This window comes from Danio aesculapii, chromosome 19, assembly GCF_903798145.1.
Source record: "Danio aesculapii chromosome 19, fDanAes4.1, whole genome shotgun sequence".
Classification (NCBI taxonomy): Eukaryota; Metazoa; Chordata; class Actinopteri; order Cypriniformes; family Danionidae; genus Danio; species Danio aesculapii.
In genome coordinates this window covers 37,864,129-37,882,222 of record NC_079453.1, presented here as the reverse complement: position 1 = coordinate 37,882,222, position 18,094 = coordinate 37,864,129, and the positions used below count along the sequence as shown (strand labels likewise).

The following is an 18,094-nucleotide window of genomic DNA, read 5'->3' as shown; positions in this document are numbered from 1 at the left end:
AAACTATGGTAATATTTACAGATGGATGTACTATGAACATTATATACAGGTTGTATTAGCTATGAACAGATTTACAATAAATGAATATATGTACAGGATGCTATTAATAGCAGAAGTGTGCAGATAGATAAACATAATTACAAATGTCCATCTGCTGTGGGTATGTCCAGTTCAAATAAGTGAATCAGTGCAATGAATATGTGCAAACTTTAAATGTGCAAATGTTAAATAGTGCAGTGATTGTGAGGATTATAAGTTAGAGGAGTGTGGGGGGTGTATTGGAGGGGCAAAAGAGTCAGTGAGGGGCAGAGTTCAAAAGGAAGACAGCTCTGGGGAAAAAGCTGTTCCTCAGTCTGCTGGTTTTTGTCCGGGGGAGCCTGAAGCGCCTGCCGGAAGGCAGGAGAGAAAACAGTCTGTGAGCAGGGTGAGAGGTGTCCTTAAGAATACTGCGTGCTCGGCGCAGACAGTGTTTCTTCTGGATGTCCTCTATGGCTGGCAGTGTAGTCCCTGTGATGCGTTGGGCAGTTTTCACCACCCGCTGCAGTGCCTTTCGCTCAGCAACAGAGCAGCTTCCATACCAGACTGTGACGCAGTTGGTCAGGATGCTTTCTATTGTGCATCGGTAGAAGTTCACCAAGACGGCTGATGAAAGCTGGTTCTTCTTAAGTTGCCTCAAGAAGAATAGGCGCTGGTGAGCCTTCTTGACCAGGCTGGAGGTGTTGGTGGTCCAGGAAAGGTCCTTAGAGATGTGGGTACCCAGGAACTTGAAGGATGAGACAGGCTCCACGGCCATCCCGTTAATGTGGATGGGATCATGCGAGCCTGTTCGTCCCTTCCTGAAGTCCACAATGAGCTCCTTGGTCTTGCTGGTGTTAAGGAGCAGATTATTGTCAGTGCACCAAGTGGTTAGATGCTGTATCTCCTCTCTGTAGGCAGTCTCATCATTATTGCTGATTAGACCAATCACTGTGGTGTCATCTGCAAATTTGATGATGGTGTTGGATCTGTTCACAGGCCTACAGTCGATGGTAAAAAGGGAGTAGAGGAAGGGGCTCAGCACGCAGCCCTGTGGTACACCAGTGTTGAGTGTGACGGTGGTGGAGCAGATGTGGCCTGATCTAACATTCTGAGGTCTGTTAGTCAGAAAGTCCATAACCCAGTTGCAGAGAGACGTGTTGATATCCAGGTCTCTGAGTTTGATCAGTAACTTAGAGGGTATGACAGTGTTGAATGCTGAGCTGAAGTCAACAAACAGCATTCGTGCATAAGTGTTTTTATTGTCCAGGTGTGTGAGGACAGAGTGCAGTGCTATGGAGACGGCATCTTCTGTGCTCCTGTTGCCACGGTAGGCAAACTGATGTGGGTCCATTGTGGATGGCAGAGAGTCTTTCAGATGTGCCAGGACCAACCGCTCGAAGCACTTCATGATGATGGGTGTGAGTGCTACAGGGCGGTAGTCATTCAGGCATGTTGGGCTGGAGTGTTTGGGCACTGGCACAATAGAGGTGGTTTTAAAGCATGTTGGCACAGTTGCTAGGTTAAGCGACAGGTTGAAAATGTCTGTGAATACCCCAGCGAGCTGTTCTGCACATGCTTTGAGGACGCGCCCAGGACGCCCAGGACGCGCCCAAAACAGAGCTTATCGAAGGCCGGGTAATTGCATTGTGCGCTGAGAGTCTTCTTTAGCCTGCTTTCTTCTGTTATGCCTTCTTTATTTACATTTCTATTACCTCTGCATCATTGTGAGAAAATGTCAGCCTGCCTATGTGAGCATGTGCCCATTGAGGGTGTCATCAGGGATCCCAATACCAGCACCATGGCCGGCAGTGTCTCAACGGCAGCGCTGACAAGCTTGGCCTTTTGTCCCACATCAATATGCATGAGTGCAGAAACCCATGCGCGCCTCAGCCAATCAACATGTGTCACTTCAGGTTTTCCCTTCACCATCCTCTCCTGCCTCCTAGCCACCTAACTGCAGAAACTGAAGCTGTGGCCAACCTCCTTGACCCCATGTGTCATTTCCACTTCCTGCAGAGCTGGATGACTCTGGCTAGTGTGTTTTGATGGCAGAGAATGTTTTGTGCTCGCATAATGATGTCTGAAAATATCGTGGCGTTCTTGGGAGGACTGATTGATTCCTTTGTTCATTCAATAGACCTCCTGGGAAGGCTGTGCAGACAGTTGAATACATTTACAGATGGACTTGCTCTCTTCACAGGGTAAATTCATGCTAAGGTTCAAATCAGCTTCACAGACTGAAGGTGATTTTGCTTTTAGGCAGCAATTATATGAGATAAATATTGATGTTGAGTATCTTTACACTAAGTATGGGCAGTCATTTGCTTTTTTTAACAAAAAATACTTGGGCAGAGTCTATTTCATCTCAAAAGTATGGACACACAGCTCATGTAACGGAGGCCATCTAGTAGAAGCTGTGGGAATCAACCTCATTCCCTTGGCCTCAAGAGGCACACTAGCATCTTTTATAGTGCACATTTTGTGCCCAGCTCACATGCTGTTCAGGGCAGGGTTACATTGGTGCAATGACCCGGTTGGAAGTGAGGTTTACTCAGGTAAGCATAACAGAGGCCAGCTTTTAGAATATGCGTGAGTAAACATCTTTATCCTTGGCTCAAAAAGTATACTAGCAAATCACACTACAATCATTGTCAGTGTGCCTGCTTCCCATGGCAGAAACACTGGTTCAAATCCCATTCATAACTTGTTGAGCTGATCTGGACGATTTGCATTATAATGTAATGTGTATTTATATAGCGCATTAACTGTGTATGGACATACACTGAAAGTGCTTTAGAATTATGAGTGGAGTCTCTCCACACCACCACCAGTGTGCAGCATCCACTTGGATGATGCGACGGCAGCCACAGAACAACAACGCCAATGCACTCATCACACAGCGGCTATAGGTGGAGTGGAAAGACAGTGATAGAACCAATTCAGTGGATGCGGATGATTGAGAGGCCATGATGGGTAAGGACAAATGGAGAGAATTTGGACACCTGGGTTACACCCCTACTCTTTATGAGAAGTGCCATTTGATTTTTAATGACCACAGAGAGTCAGGACCTTGGTTTAAAGTCTCATCCAAAAGACGGTGCTCACTGACAGTATAGTGTCCCCTTAGTTAACTGGGGCATTAAGACTCACACAGACCACAGGTTGAGCGCCCCTCCTGGCCTCACCAACACCACTTCCAACAACAACCTAGTTTTCCCATGTGGTCTCCCATCCAGGTACTGACCAGGCTCAGCCCTGCTTAGTTTCAGTGAGTAAACGGTCTTAATCTGCAGGGTGATATGACTGTGATGCCGTGTCCTGGATTAGAGTGATGTTTAGTGGGGTTAGTGTAGTAACCTTTAATCCTTTTGCCTCAAGAGGCAGACTTCAGTCTTGCTCAAAACAAGATCTTGAAGGGTTGCATTGATGCCGTTACCCGGATGGGAGTGATGTTTAAGTTGGGTCAGTGTAACAGTGACTTCAGGAGTGACTAGTATTTCTAGAGGCTGTTGATTTTTAATTTTTTTTTTATAGTGTGCACTACCCTTCATTGGAGAAACTGGTTTGAATAGCGTTCTGAGTGGGGTGAGTAAATCCAGAAGGGGGTTCATTAGTGCTGTTATTCAGATTGAAGTGAGGATTAGGAGAGGGAATTTAAGTTCAGCTATTAGAAGAGTAAATCACCCTACTGGCCTCGAGTCATACTAACAATTGACTTTGAAGGCTGCGGTCTGTAGCACTGTTTTTAGTCTGCCCATTTTCCATGCAGAATTGTAGCACTGGATTGTGCCATGATCTTAATCAGAGTGACATTAGTGTAATAGAGGCCAGCAAGGAGAAGCTGTGTGCGTAAACTGTGTGAGAACACAGTTTCATTAGGAATAGGAACATGTGGTATTTGAGTTTAGCAACTGCAAGTTGATTATTCACTTTTTAGTATATTTTAAGGGACATAAATGGAAATGTTTCTAATTTAGTACTTATTGAAGAAAATTGAAAATAATTAGAGGAGCATCTTGTCCTACCACTTGGGTCAATAGGTTGCCAAAGGCAAATTTATTCCTGTAATTTTTTACACAAGCTTTAGAACACATGTAAAAAAAAATCAAAGCTTTTTAATGTTTAAAAATAAAGTCTTAAGGTAAGGTTAGCACTGTCACCTCACAGCAATAAGTCTCTGGTTTAAGTCCCGGCTGGGTCAGGTGACATTTCTGTGTGGCATTTGCATGTTCTTCTGGTTATCACGTTGGTTTCCTCTGGGTGCCCTGGTTTCCTTCACAGTCAAAAAATAGTAGGTGGTGGTGAATTGGATAAACTATATTGGCCTTAGTGTGTGTGAATGAGAGAGTGTGTGGGTGTTTGCCAGCACACGTGGTTCATGAGTCAGTGTGCTCTCAGTGTTTGGTTGCAGCTGGAAGTGCATCCTTCACATAAAACATATGAGAGAGTAATTGTGGTTTCATTCTGCTGTGGCGACCCCTGATAAATCAAAGGAAAAGTGAGTGAGAAAGTCTTGCTTGTTAAAACACAAAATGCTCTGTTAATTGCCTATAATTGAAACCGAAGGAATATCATAATAGCAATAAATTATGAGTTTCATATGAAAGATTCCACTCAACTGACCTTGTAGTTTTTTAAACGTTTAATATGTAGATCTACTCAACAGAATAACCCTGCGAATTAATCCTAATACAATTAAATAATAAAAACATAAGCAACATGGCACTGCTTGCCAATTCTAAGAGCTGCTTCTTATACACTAGGATTTTCCAATCTGAGTTTTGTGAGGAAGCTGCAGGGGGTTGTAAGTTGATTAAAAGCTAAAGAATTAATGCACAAACAAAATAAATAAGTAGGGCTTCACATGGGGTCATAATAAAACATGGCATGGCTTAGTTATAGAAGGTTTCATTGTAGTCTGATCAAAACATTTATTAAAACTGTATTTATTTATTTATTAACTTGATTTTTGACCAACCATTAACCAACATCAGGACAACCTTAAACAAGTTTTGACTTTAACTGGATTTTTGGAAAAACAGAGTAGCATAAAAACTTAAACACCACCTCATACCCTACTGTTTCAATTGATATCAACCTTTCTTATCTTTTTTTGTCATTTGCAGTGTCGCAGATGGGGGTGGCGCAAGGACACAACATGTGCCCAGATCCAGGAATCCCGGAGAGGGGCAAAAGAAAAGGCTCTGATTTCAGGTGAGAAATGAGTTTATGGATTACTTATTAAAATAGTCCACTGAGAGGACACAGAGGAGAGAGCAAAGAGGAGTGCAGTTAATTTAGTGTTTGTAATGCCAGGATGATGAATAGCAAGAGATGCAGGAGGTGGGCACCTGTTTAATTTCTCATTGGCCTTTTAATTCTCAGGGCTCATGGAGGATATTTGATCAGCATAAACATGGGCTGTGGGCTCCCAAAGGTCAAAGCGCGTGAGAGAGAAAGAGAGAAGAGAGAGAGATTATTAATGTTGTATTGTATTTATACAAAATGGATGATTATGTAAATTAAAACAGCAGGCCAATGGGGGAAATTTAAGTTGAAAATTAAAAAAATTAATTTTAAAAAAATAAAATATGAAAGAAGTTTTAAACAAAATGTATACAATTAACCACATTATCTGCTTAATTCTGATTTTATTATAGTGAAAATTAAATCCATATAGTGTAATTTAGTTTCTGAAATAAACTAACATCTGTACATCTGTCCCACTGCTTTTTTTTAATTTAATTAATTAGGCGTTAACTTTTATTATTATGGGGAGAATTTCATTCTTGTCCCTCGTGACAAACTTTGATGTACTGGATGTGAGTATGAAGTAAGGACTGGTGGGAGAGGTGTTTTAATGGAAGTTGATACCCCATGCTTATTGTACAGAACACTTCTGTGTTTCCCAGACAACATTTGTAAATGAGTCCCCAGAGTTCACTGTGTGTGCACTTTGCGCATTGGAGGTGCAGGTGTCTGTGGTCCTGTACTGACTCGGTATAGGTGCAGAGGATAGTGTCAAAGAGGCATGTATGTATGTCTTATTCAAGGGGTGCACAACCTTGTTCCTTGAGATCAACCTTCCTGCAGAGTTCAGCTCCAACCCTGATCAAACACAACTAAACCAACTAAGTAGGATCTGAAGGAGCACTTTGGTAAATAAAGCCAAGTGTGTTTGATCAGTTGCAGCAGGAGTCTGCAGGAAGGTAGATCTCCAGGAACATGTTCTCCCATCTGTCACAAAATGCAGTTCCAGTTTCATTTCAATTTCATTTCTATACTTTTTAAAAATCATATTTTATTTTATTTTATTTTATTTTATTTTATTTTATTTTATTTTATTTTATTTTATTTTATTAGCACAAACACAAATATTTTTTTTATTTTATTGTTTTATTATTACAAACACAAATATTTATTTTATTTATTTATTATTATTAAAAACACAACTATTTATTTTATTTTATTTTATTAGCACAAACACAAATATTTATTTTATTTTATTGTTTTATTATTACAAACACAAATATTTATTTTATTTATTTTTTCATTATCACAAACACGACTTATTTTATTTTATTTTATTTTATTTTATTTTATTTTATTTTATTTTATTTTATTTTATTTTATTTTATTTTATTTTATTTTATTTTATTTTATTTTATTTTATTTTATTAGCTCAAACATATGGGAAACATTTTCTTTTCCCTTTTTAAAAGTTCAGGTCCAACTCCTAGCAATGTGTACCCAAAAAAGTGTCCAGCGAGTATATATGAATGTCACTGGAAAATGACCCATGAGACAAACCAGGTGAAATGTGAGCCATCATTTATGATCGAGAAAGAGAACAGAGCTCAAAGGAGATTGAAAATGAGACAGAGGTCCGGACCTATCTAATTGAGTGGGGCCAGAGCTATAGTCGTGTCATTTCCAGGCGAAGCGCTGCTACAGAGGGGCCCGTCGTGCAAGCTAGGCTGTCAACCTCCCCCCGCAGAGTGAATGGCAGCGCCCTAGAGGATTCTAACACAGACAAATGGGGACAATCCGTTTTACACTCACTAGCTCTCAGGGCAATCACAGCGGGGAAGTGAAAGACAATCGAAACTTTTTTACCGGAATGTTCTTAGCCCCAGCTACCTGAGCACCCTTTCATCAGCGGGCCAGGTAATGGAAGAAGCACAGCGATGCATCTGGAAGTGCACATCACAGCTACCTAAAGGCTGTCCATTACCAGGAGCAGACAGGAGCATGGCTGCCGGCGACAGAGAATGGCTATTTATGCTGACATGCTATTTGTTTTATACGCGAACATTCCAGCTAACGTGTTCAAAGTTGGAAGATGCTGTAGAGAGATTGAGTAGTTTGCAGTTTTGCAAACATGTTACTAGATGGCATTGTTCATCTGCATGTATTTTCTAAAGGAGAAGTGACAGAACTTACAGACATTGTGAATTAATATTGGGTAACACTTTAAAATAACAGTCCATTAGTTAATGTATTTACTAACATGAACAAACTATTAGTGACACATTAAATACAGTATTTATTCATGTGGGTTAATGTCAGTTAAGTTAAATAGCATTGGTTCATGTTAGTTCATGTTAACTCACAGTGCATTAACTAATGTTAACAAGTACAACTTTGGATTGTACTAATAGATTAGCTAATGTTGAACTATGACTAATCAATGTTTTACAAGATTATTTATACATGTTAGTAAATACATTAAATAATGGACAATTAGTCTAGTGTTACCCAATAGTGTTTCCTTTTTAACGATTTTATGGTTCATTGACTTCTATGGAATTCTACTGTAATGATACCCATTGATATTGCCATACCTGCCATTGATATCCACTACTGATATCCATCAACAAAATAAATAAATGCATACAGGTTTGGAACAAGTGGATGGTGAGCAAATTCTTTCATTCTGTGAAGTTCCCTCTGTTGAACACAAACAAACACATTTAGGATAATGTTGGAAGCAGTAATGATTGACTTCAATAGTATTGTTTTTCCGATAATGGATGTCAATGGTTACCGGTTTCCAACATTCTTCAAAATATCTTTTTATTTTGTCAACCAGAAAAAATAGACTCCACTAGAGATTGGAACCACTAGAGATTGAGTAAACAGTATTTATTTATTTATTTATTTATTTATTTATTTATTTATTTATTTGTTTGTTTACTTGTTTATTTGTTTATTTTGTGTTCAGCACAGGTTTGGAACAAGTTGATGGTGATCAAAATATTTCATTTGTAAAGTTCTTCTGTTGAACACAAACCCAAATATGAAGAATGTTGGAAAAATGTTGGAAACAGTAATGATTGACTTCCATAGTGTTGTTTTAATGGTTACCGGTTTCCAACATTCTTCAAAATATATTCTTTTTTTGTCAACTAGAAAAAGAACTTCATAAAAGTTTGGAATCACTAGAGAATGAGGAAACATTTTTTTATTTTATTTTATTTTATTTTATTATTATTTTATTTATTTATTTTTTTATGATCTGTCCCTTTAAGAACACCTGTTCAATTACTTGCTAAATATTGTGTAACACTTTAATTTAAGTTACATGTTCCATACACTTACTATATTAATTACAATGAACTATGTATAATTACATGTAACTAACCTTAAACTAAAATCCAACCCTAACCATACAGTAAGTACATGTAATTAATTAAAATTATTTAATAGTTAATTAAATAGTTAAACTGTATTCGTCATCGTAAAATAAAGTCTAACCCAAATATATAATCAGCCAATCACAATGTTGCAATATAAACATATCATGGGGGTCAAAACAGTCAACTAAGCATTATAATCTGAATGAAAGATTATTTATTTTGATATGCTATTAGTTTTGGGCATGGAAATATATCAGAGCTGAAGTTGTTTGATGTAGCACTTTTTACAGAGTTGGCAAAGAATACCAGGAAATGTTTTGAGATAGTGTTGTTCACCTCTTTTGTCTTTATCTAATGTGATGTAATGGAATTGACTCTTGAGCTGTCAGTTACACCATTCTGAAGTCAAATATTTGTGTAAACATGGCTAATATTCTGTATAATTGACTATTATCAGTGGCTACCAGTCTTCTGGGCTAGATTTATGTCTCTGTGGCCGTTTTCTTTCTTACAAAATACAGTCATTTTAACTCTGATCGATATTTCGTGTTCATTTATTTATTTTTTTGCTTAGTAGCTGTCTATTACGTCGGATGAAATTCTGCCGAATGATCATTATTGGAAAATAAACATCGACATTGGGGTCTTGATTGCCCTGTCGGGATTTATTTTGCCATAATGACCGGCTGACTGTGTTGGATGTGCATAATGTAGGAAATATAGGTTTATTATTTGTTATTCATGCAAAGTAATAATATTTTTTTTGTTTGTTATTATTCTTGCAGACGGGGTGCTACCGTGCACTTTTCTTGCGATGAAGGATATGAGCTTCAGGGGTCTAAAAGCATCACCTGTTTGCGAGTTACAGACAGTTATGTTGGATGGAGTGATGACCGACCGATCTGCAGAGGTAGGAAACTGTAAACTTATTTTATTTATTTATTTTTATTATTTTGTATGTGCTTAAATATTTGGGAAGTATTTACTCTTCACTTTTTAAAGTCATACAAATATTTAATTTTATTTTATTTTTATGTATTTTTTATTTTATTTTATTTTTAATTTTATTATTATTTTATTTGCTTAAACATTTGGGAAGCGTTTACTCTTCATTTTTTAAAGTTATATTTTTATTTATTTATTTTTTCTTTTCTTTTCTTTTATAAATTTTGTATATTTTTGCATTTGCTCAAACATTTGGGATGCATTTACTCGTCACTTTAAAGTCATACAAATGTTTTATTTGATTTGATTTGATTTATTAAACATATGAGAAGCTTTTTATCTTACAATGTAAAACTGTACACATATTCAATTTTAATATGTTTTTATATAAAAATTTTCCTTAAACACATGGGAAGCATTTATTTTTAAATGTTGTAGCTGTATTCTTCATCACAATATCAAATGTATTTAAAGGGCCATGAACCATAACCCCTCCCCCCTCCCTCCATCTCAGCAGGGTGTTTCCACACCTCTAGTTTGAAAAAAGTCAGGAAAGTGGGTGAGTCCAGCTCTCTTTAGATGGGAGTGTCAGGGGACTGAAGGAGGGAAGGGTTTGCATAAAAATGGAAGTTTTCAGTAAAACAACACACAGACACAGAGAAAGACAGTGACTTTGTTTACATGGACATTAGTAATTGCAGTTTGGAACTTTCACTTTCATTCAGTTACATTTCATGCATGCCCCCTGTGACAAACAAGATATTGAATACAAGGAACTGCTGAAAAAATGTTGTTTTAATTAAATTTTTTAGACCGCATGGCATATAAGAAAGAGAGAGAGAGAGAGAGTGAGAGAGAGAAACCTCTGCATTTCTCTGTAACTTAGATGCACATGGTAGGTAGCGTCAGAAAGGCATGTTTGTGTAGACTATCCTGTCACAAAATACGGCGAAAGTCCTACACAACAGTAATAGTTTGATTAAGGTGTTTACATGTTCACATTTGGAGAGCAGCATTTACAGCAGATCTTTCAGTCCATAATATTGTAGTGATATTAACGGACTGTAAACTTAGTAACTAAATCATTTTGACTAAGTTTTTATATTTTTTAATTCAGTTTTTAAATCCTTAAAAAACTGAAAGAGTACTGCTGGCGATACTAACTAACTTTACCTCTGAATAAACATAAACAAAGAACATTGATCATACACTTATCAAATCCGTAGAGACAGGACAATCAACGCAAACTGGAACCGTGTCATATTTAAAAGAAGATGAGCAGAAAATCCAGATTTCACCATTTCCAGATGCGAAAAGCTCTCGGGTAAAAAATGTTCCTTACAAATGTATTTTTGCTGTGTATTAGTTGCGCGTGTTACTCCACACGTGAGTCCAGCTGCGCTGTCATATCGGGACATTTATAAACGCAACACTGATGACCCATGTCTCCAAACACTTGTTCAAATTACGGTTGGCAACACAGCGTGTCGTCTCTCTGAAAACTGTAACAGGTAAAAACAAAGTTGTTAGAAGTTGTAACATGCATATTAATGAAGTTGTACCTCATACACAATAGAGCACGCTGATTGGTTCGAACCAAGTCTTTCTCATGAATTAATGCTGAAAGCTTAAAGACGTCACGTTGTACTCGCCGATACAGACATCCAGTCTACATGCTGGAATTCACACAAGGATCTCATCGCTGTGACACAGCTTCAAATGTTTTTTTCAAACCGGAAGAACAAATTTGATCGAAATAACGCAAAAACAACCAATTTTCACCTTTTTTTTGTGAAATATATGTGTTATAATAGTGTTTTTAGCAATGTGGGACATATAAATGACTATTAGCATCTCAAAAAATATGTTTTGGTGTTTCACGACCCCTTAAAAATTCCCTGCTGTCTGCAGCCACATCCAAACAAATTAAAACCTCTGCACTAAATAAACAAATGTAACCCCTTCCCCAACCCCTTCATGTGTCCTAATAAAATACCATGTCATATTTACAACAAACAAATTTATCACAGCAGATTTAAGCCCATTTGTTTAATAAACAGTCGAGTAATTTGAAATCGGAGTGTATCTCTGCAGAGTTAAAGGCTCTTGATTAATGACCTGACAGTGAAAGAGGACAATGAGGAAAAAAAAAAGCGATAGATGAGAGAGGAAACGGAGAGGATGACAACAGATCTCGAAAGCAGATTTCCTGAGGACGAAGAGATGCTATCGCTCAGCCAGTAATCAGCTTATTTAGCCTCGCCGGGCTCCTATTAATTACTTTATTGAGCTTTAGTTAATTTGTGACTTTGATTGGGCAGAACAGACACAGGATCCTCTCATCCCCGGAGAGATGCCGGCCACCATACTGACACCTTCGCCTCGTGTCGTAAATTGATCCGCGAGACTGGCATTTTGTTGTGTGGTACAGACAATATACGTCTTAATAACATGCATTTTAGGCATGCCTGTGTTGTGGTGCCTTTAAAGTGTGTAGAGTAGAGTGAAGAGCCTTGCCTTGACTTGCCTTTTTGTTTTAAAATGCATTGATAACTATGCTAAATTCATTAATTCGTTCATTCATTCATTCATTCATTTGTTCATTCGTTTGTTTATTTATTAAATTAATACCATTTTGCACTGTTTGATTTAAAATGCATCAATGACAACAGAAAATAGATAAAATGTAGTTTTTTTATTATTTGTCTATCTTCTGTTATTTGTTTATTTATTTATTTATTTATTTATTTATTTATTTATTTATTAAAAAATACAAAAAATTGTCCTGTTATTTTTTTTTTAAACTATAACAACAGTAAACTAAATTTATTTAAAAATGTGTAACATATAAGTACATATTATCTTTATAAACAATTATATATGGTTATATAAAGTTTTATTAATTTGTTATGTTGTGCATTTAATCTATAACAATAAAAATATATATTTTAAAAAATTCAAACCCCACTGCTGAGTATATATGTGTTTTTTAGTATTCTCACACATATAACAAAGTCATGCCATTTAATTGAGATGTCATATTAAGAAAAGTACTCCATTTCGATGTGTCAAATACATTACTGTATATACATAATTTTGCCTGTTTTACACAATACTATTGTAAACCTATAGAGCTTCTCTATACTGTTATTAGAGATGCTTCTTTTCTGGTATTTAGTGAGATTGTCAATGGTGATATATTACATGTATCCACTCAAAGACAAAAAGGTAAATACAATATTTATTTATTTATTTATTTATTTATTTATTTATTTATTTATTTAAAATAAACTGTTGTGAGCACACACTTAATGTAGTCTTATATATGTTTCATTGATGCAGGACTCATTGATACAGATAAAAACAGCTAAACTGATCAAACATTAAGACAACAAACACATACAGTTGAAGTCAGAATTATTACCCCCCCCCCCCACCCCCCCCTTTGAAATTTTCTTTCTTTTTTAAAATATTTCCCAAATGACGTTTAACAGAGCAAGGACATTTTCACAGTATGTCTGATAATATTCTTTCTTCTGAAGAAAGTCTTATATCTTTTATTTCGGCTAGAATAAAAGCAGTTTTTAATTTTTTATGAACCATTTTAAGGTCAACATTATAAGCCCTTTTAAGCTATATTTTTATTTAGATTTACACAACAAACCATCGTTAAACAATAACTTGCCTAATTACCCTAAAAAATAAACAGGAGGGCTAATAATTCAGGGGGGGCTAATAATTCTGACTGTATGTGTGCACATAAATGGTTTATCTGCATTCTTCAAGCTATCCTGGGTATTTTGTAAGAATAATATTATATTTAGAGTTCAATACTAATTTACTGTACAGTATATAATACTATAAATTAGTATGATTTCTTCCATGTTCTGTGATTGGAAACCCAAATATGTTATTAAATATGTTTGTAAATTTGATCTCACATGCAAATTGCACATGTATTGCTCTAGTACATTTATTTATTGCACAGACTGACTATAGATTTTCTTATTAATATGATGGAAAACGACTGTGTCATGTAGAGAATTGTTATTGGTATATAATGATAAGACAATAAGAGAGACAGACCCATCACTAGCTCTACACCAATACATTCCCATACAACATAAATCGCTGGTTATACCTGCTCTAACTCTCTCATATCGATGAATTTGTGCTGTGCTGCTGTGGAATATTAGTATTTGATTAGAGCAACACATCCCTTCTCCAGCAGCACCAGTGGCCTTTGCCATCGCGGAGCCTCAGGCTTGACAATCTCCAGGAGGAAAGTTAGTCGACAGCTTTGTGATGGATTGCACCAGTTGCCTCTGTTTTTGATTATTTAACGATCAGTTTTTTGGCACATCACTGTGAGCTTTTGGAAAGGAGGAAAATAGACCTGGAATTGGAAAACTGTCGAAAATCGGCAGATGGAGCAAGTCACTTTATCAGCTCCATTACTCATCTAAAAAAAATAAGAAAAAGGTATTTTAAAATGTATTTTAAATAAATGAATGAAAATATAAATTTGCTAAAATTATTTATATTAATTATAATAGTAATTATTATTATATATATATATATATATATATATATATATATATATATATATATATATATATATATATATATATATATATATATATATATATATATATATATATATATATATATATATATATAGTAGCAGTAGAAGTCAGAATTGTTAGCCCCCCTGAATTATTTTTTCCCCCCAATTTCTGTTTAATGGAGAGATTTTTTCAACAAATTTCTAAACATAATAGTTTTAATAGCTCATTTTTAATAACTGATTTATTTTATCTTTCTTCAGCTCTCTTTCTCCAGAATAAAGTTTCCTTGCTCTGTTAAACATAATTTAGAAGATATTTAAAGAGGAAGAATTAAATTCTGACTATATATAACTATATATATATATCTATATATATATATATATAGATATAGTTATATATAGTATTTATATGTGACCAATATTACACGAGTAGCAGTGTGATATGGCTATTTATATCGGTATCGGTTTATATCGGATGTTTATATAGCGTGCCTTAGTGCCCCCACCAGTGCCGATATACAGCCATATCGCACTGCTACGAGTGTGATATTGCGTTTATACAACAGTTTGACAGCATGATTGATAATTGTGTGTGTGTGTATATATATATATATATATATATATATATATATATATATATATATACATGTATATATATAAACAACATCAAACATGGAAAGTCTCAAAAACCCTTTTCCCTTTTGTATGAGGAACTACTTTCTTCTGCGTTGGATTCAAATCACAAGCTGACAGTTAAACAGCTGAGCAAGCATCCGTTAAAGATTCTAACAACACTTTAGATTTAACGAGGATTGCCGAGTTAATTTAGCTCATTGTACTACTATCAACATTATTTATGAAAGAAAGAGTTATGAATAAAAAAAGTCAAATTACCTGTATTTGTAAAAATGTAATTACTCTGTTACAAGTATACATTCAGGCCATTGGAATGCTTTTATTAAATAAAATAATATAGAAAGGTTGGGAAAAGTTATTAGCACGTCATAACCTAAATAACATTCAAACCTAAATAACACAATATGCATTTCTCTGCGTTTTCGGCTTTCAAGAGGTGGTCTCCAATAAGACTTTAAAGAGTATTCTGATCTATCCAACCCCCAAAAAAGAGAAATGTGCATTAGGGTTTTAACATGCATTTTGCACAACACATTGTCTTTTAATTGTAGATACTGCCTAAGCAAATTAGAAACAAACCTGTGTCCACTGACAGCTGTGATCTCTCACACTTGCAATCCTGCATCTGACAGCTTCTGGATTGGAGTGGCTTTAATACTGTGGTTTGTGTATACCCATCGGGTCCCAGCTTCTTTGCACAATCTCGAGAACACTGGAGTACCAGATATTGTCTTTAGCAGAAAACCGTCTCTTGGGCTGCAGGTAAAGGGCTTTTGCGTTTGGTGGGATCTTGCTTAGATATTTCTCCAGAGAAGAAACTGAGCACAGGGGGTTTCCAGGGTCTTCATACATGGCATCCTATTCTCTCTGCTGACTTCCAGTGGATATTTGTGTTTTTTGTTTCCTCATCAGATGTCATCGTGAAGTATTTGTGCAGTTTTCGTCTTGCTTTAATGTAAAGGAGTCTGGCTTAAGCTCACGAATACCCTCCTTCCCTCTCCATCTGAAATGTTACTGAATGTCATACAACACTTTGTTTAAAAGACATTTTGGGTTGCTGGGATCAAGTGCAGTACCGGCTACACTTCTTGCAGTTTGTTCTATTGATGCCATCTTTTCATCTTCATCTGATGGGCTTTCATAGCTAATATCACAGGGTACATTCATGAGAAATCTATCATTTGCCATGTCAATTTTGCTAAACAGATTAGCTGGGATGGTTTGTAACTTTGTATGTTTTTAAATCGCTTGCTTGGAACTCGTTGCAAGCGGATTGATACAGTACACATGGGTAAAGAGGCTGTATGGGTGCTGATATTGCCTAAATATCTCACGGCTATCAGCCAATATATATTAGTGCTGTCAATCGATTAAAAAAATTAGTAAGTAAATAATCACACTTTTTTCTGCAATTAATCACAATTAAAAGACTGAAACGTGTTATTTTTAAAATTTGTTTTTACGCAAGACAAAAACTATTTAAATTCAAAATAAGATTGTTTATTAGAATTATGTTTAACTTGTAACAGATTACTTCGTGTAAGCAAATTACCCACAATAAACCATCAAGATCCTCGAACTGTTGGCTTGACAGTCATATTTATTACATAAATAAAAACACAGGCATGTTAGTGCCATTTGAATTTCAATACAATCAATGCCAATAAAGAAAAAAATGATTTCCATGTTGGATTCCAAGTGGACTGCAAAAAAAATGCCAAAATGCAGGCATTGCAAATAAGGAAATTAGAAAATTCTAGTAATGAATACAAACAATTGTACTCATTGAAATGTTGTATTGCTGAGAGTTGAGAACATTAATTATAAAGTAGAAATAATTTTGCTTAGTACTTCTTTACATTTAGCCAGTTAAGACAATCCAGTCTGTTGACATTATCAGGGGACAATGTGGCTCTTTTCTTTTGAATGTTATGACCTGAGAGTGAGAACAGTCTCTCACAAGCAGAATCACAGAATCAGCACATGAATTTCAGTGCCTAATTTGGGTGCCACTGGTGCTACGACAAAAATGTTAGAAGCATCAAGGAGTACATCAAAGGCACCCACAGGTACGGGTTGTGTCACACCAAAGACTAATTCTTACAGGGAATTTGGACACACCATCTCTAAACATTTAATTCTAAACAACTTTGAGGAATACACCGTCAGCGATGTTTAGGCGTTTGTTCTTGTTGCTAGGAAACACGCGCGCACACACACACACAGACATACACATCACACGCAGTATAGCGCACCTGGTGAGCGACTTTCTTCATATTCAGCAACACGTTATATTGTTCAAGCAAGTATTCTGACAACGCAACCTGAAGCAGACGCTTTACAAAAGTTGCGTGTAAGGGGGAAACACGTCAAACTTAATGAAACATTTGAGAGCTCATGGAATCAACTTAAAGGTGAGCAATGGACTGTCTTCGACAGCTTGTGACTTCAGCTGACACTTTCAGAGTACATTTAGGTGGACACCAATACTCAAATTTTAATATGGTTAAGATAATACTCTTATTAATAGTCTACTATGTAAACAGCGATTTTTGATTACCTTAAAAGACCATTGAGTCACGGAATGCTGAGGTTTTTCTTTCCATTCAGCATGTGGTATCAAATTCCATTAAAACAAAAGTTTAAAGATTAAAAATGAAACATAGATGAAACTCTTGAGGAAACGCTGGATAGCCTGGTAATGCAACATTCATTGTTTTGTATAGAAAATTTCCTTTGAAAAGTGCTTCCTTGGTCTTATCTATATTTCTTTGCATGTCGGCCACAACAGGAAATAAAAAAACTGCAACTGCATTAATTACGTACATTTTTTTTACGCGTTAAATATTTCAGATGAATCGCATGCATTAACGCACTAATTTTGACAGCACTAATATATATATATATATATATATATATATATATATATATATATATATATATATATATATATATGTATATATGTATATATATATGTATATATTTATATATATTTATATATTTATATAATTTTTCAAATTTTACCTTATATACCTTTTTATTTGAAAATAAGTACCTACTACAAATGTGTATCTGTACATAATTTATTTTATCACATATTATAATATATTTATGAATTTTTTTGAGATTCACAGTCAAAAATATCAATATATATATCATATTATTAGCCCTCCTGTGATTTTTTAATTTTTAAAAATTAAAAAAAAAAAAAAAAAAAACATTTTTTCAAGTGACTTTTAACAGATCAAGGAAATGTTCACAGTATTTTCTTTTTTCTGAAATATTATTA

General features: G+C 35.5%; 1 protein-coding gene across 1 annotated transcript in view; it reads left to right on the top strand.

The window, feature by feature from the left end:
• csmd2 (CUB and Sushi multiple domains 2) overlaps positions 1-18,094 on the top strand; it is a 543,350-nt gene that overhangs the window by 234,884 nt on the left and 290,372 nt on the right. Inside the window, exons 9-10 of the mRNA XM_056479194.1 lie at positions 5,145-5,232; positions 9,443-9,567. Coding sequence (XP_056335169.1) covers positions 5,145-5,232; positions 9,443-9,567 — 213 coding nt within the window. The remainder of the gene's footprint in view (positions 1-5,144; positions 5,233-9,442; positions 9,568-18,094) is intronic.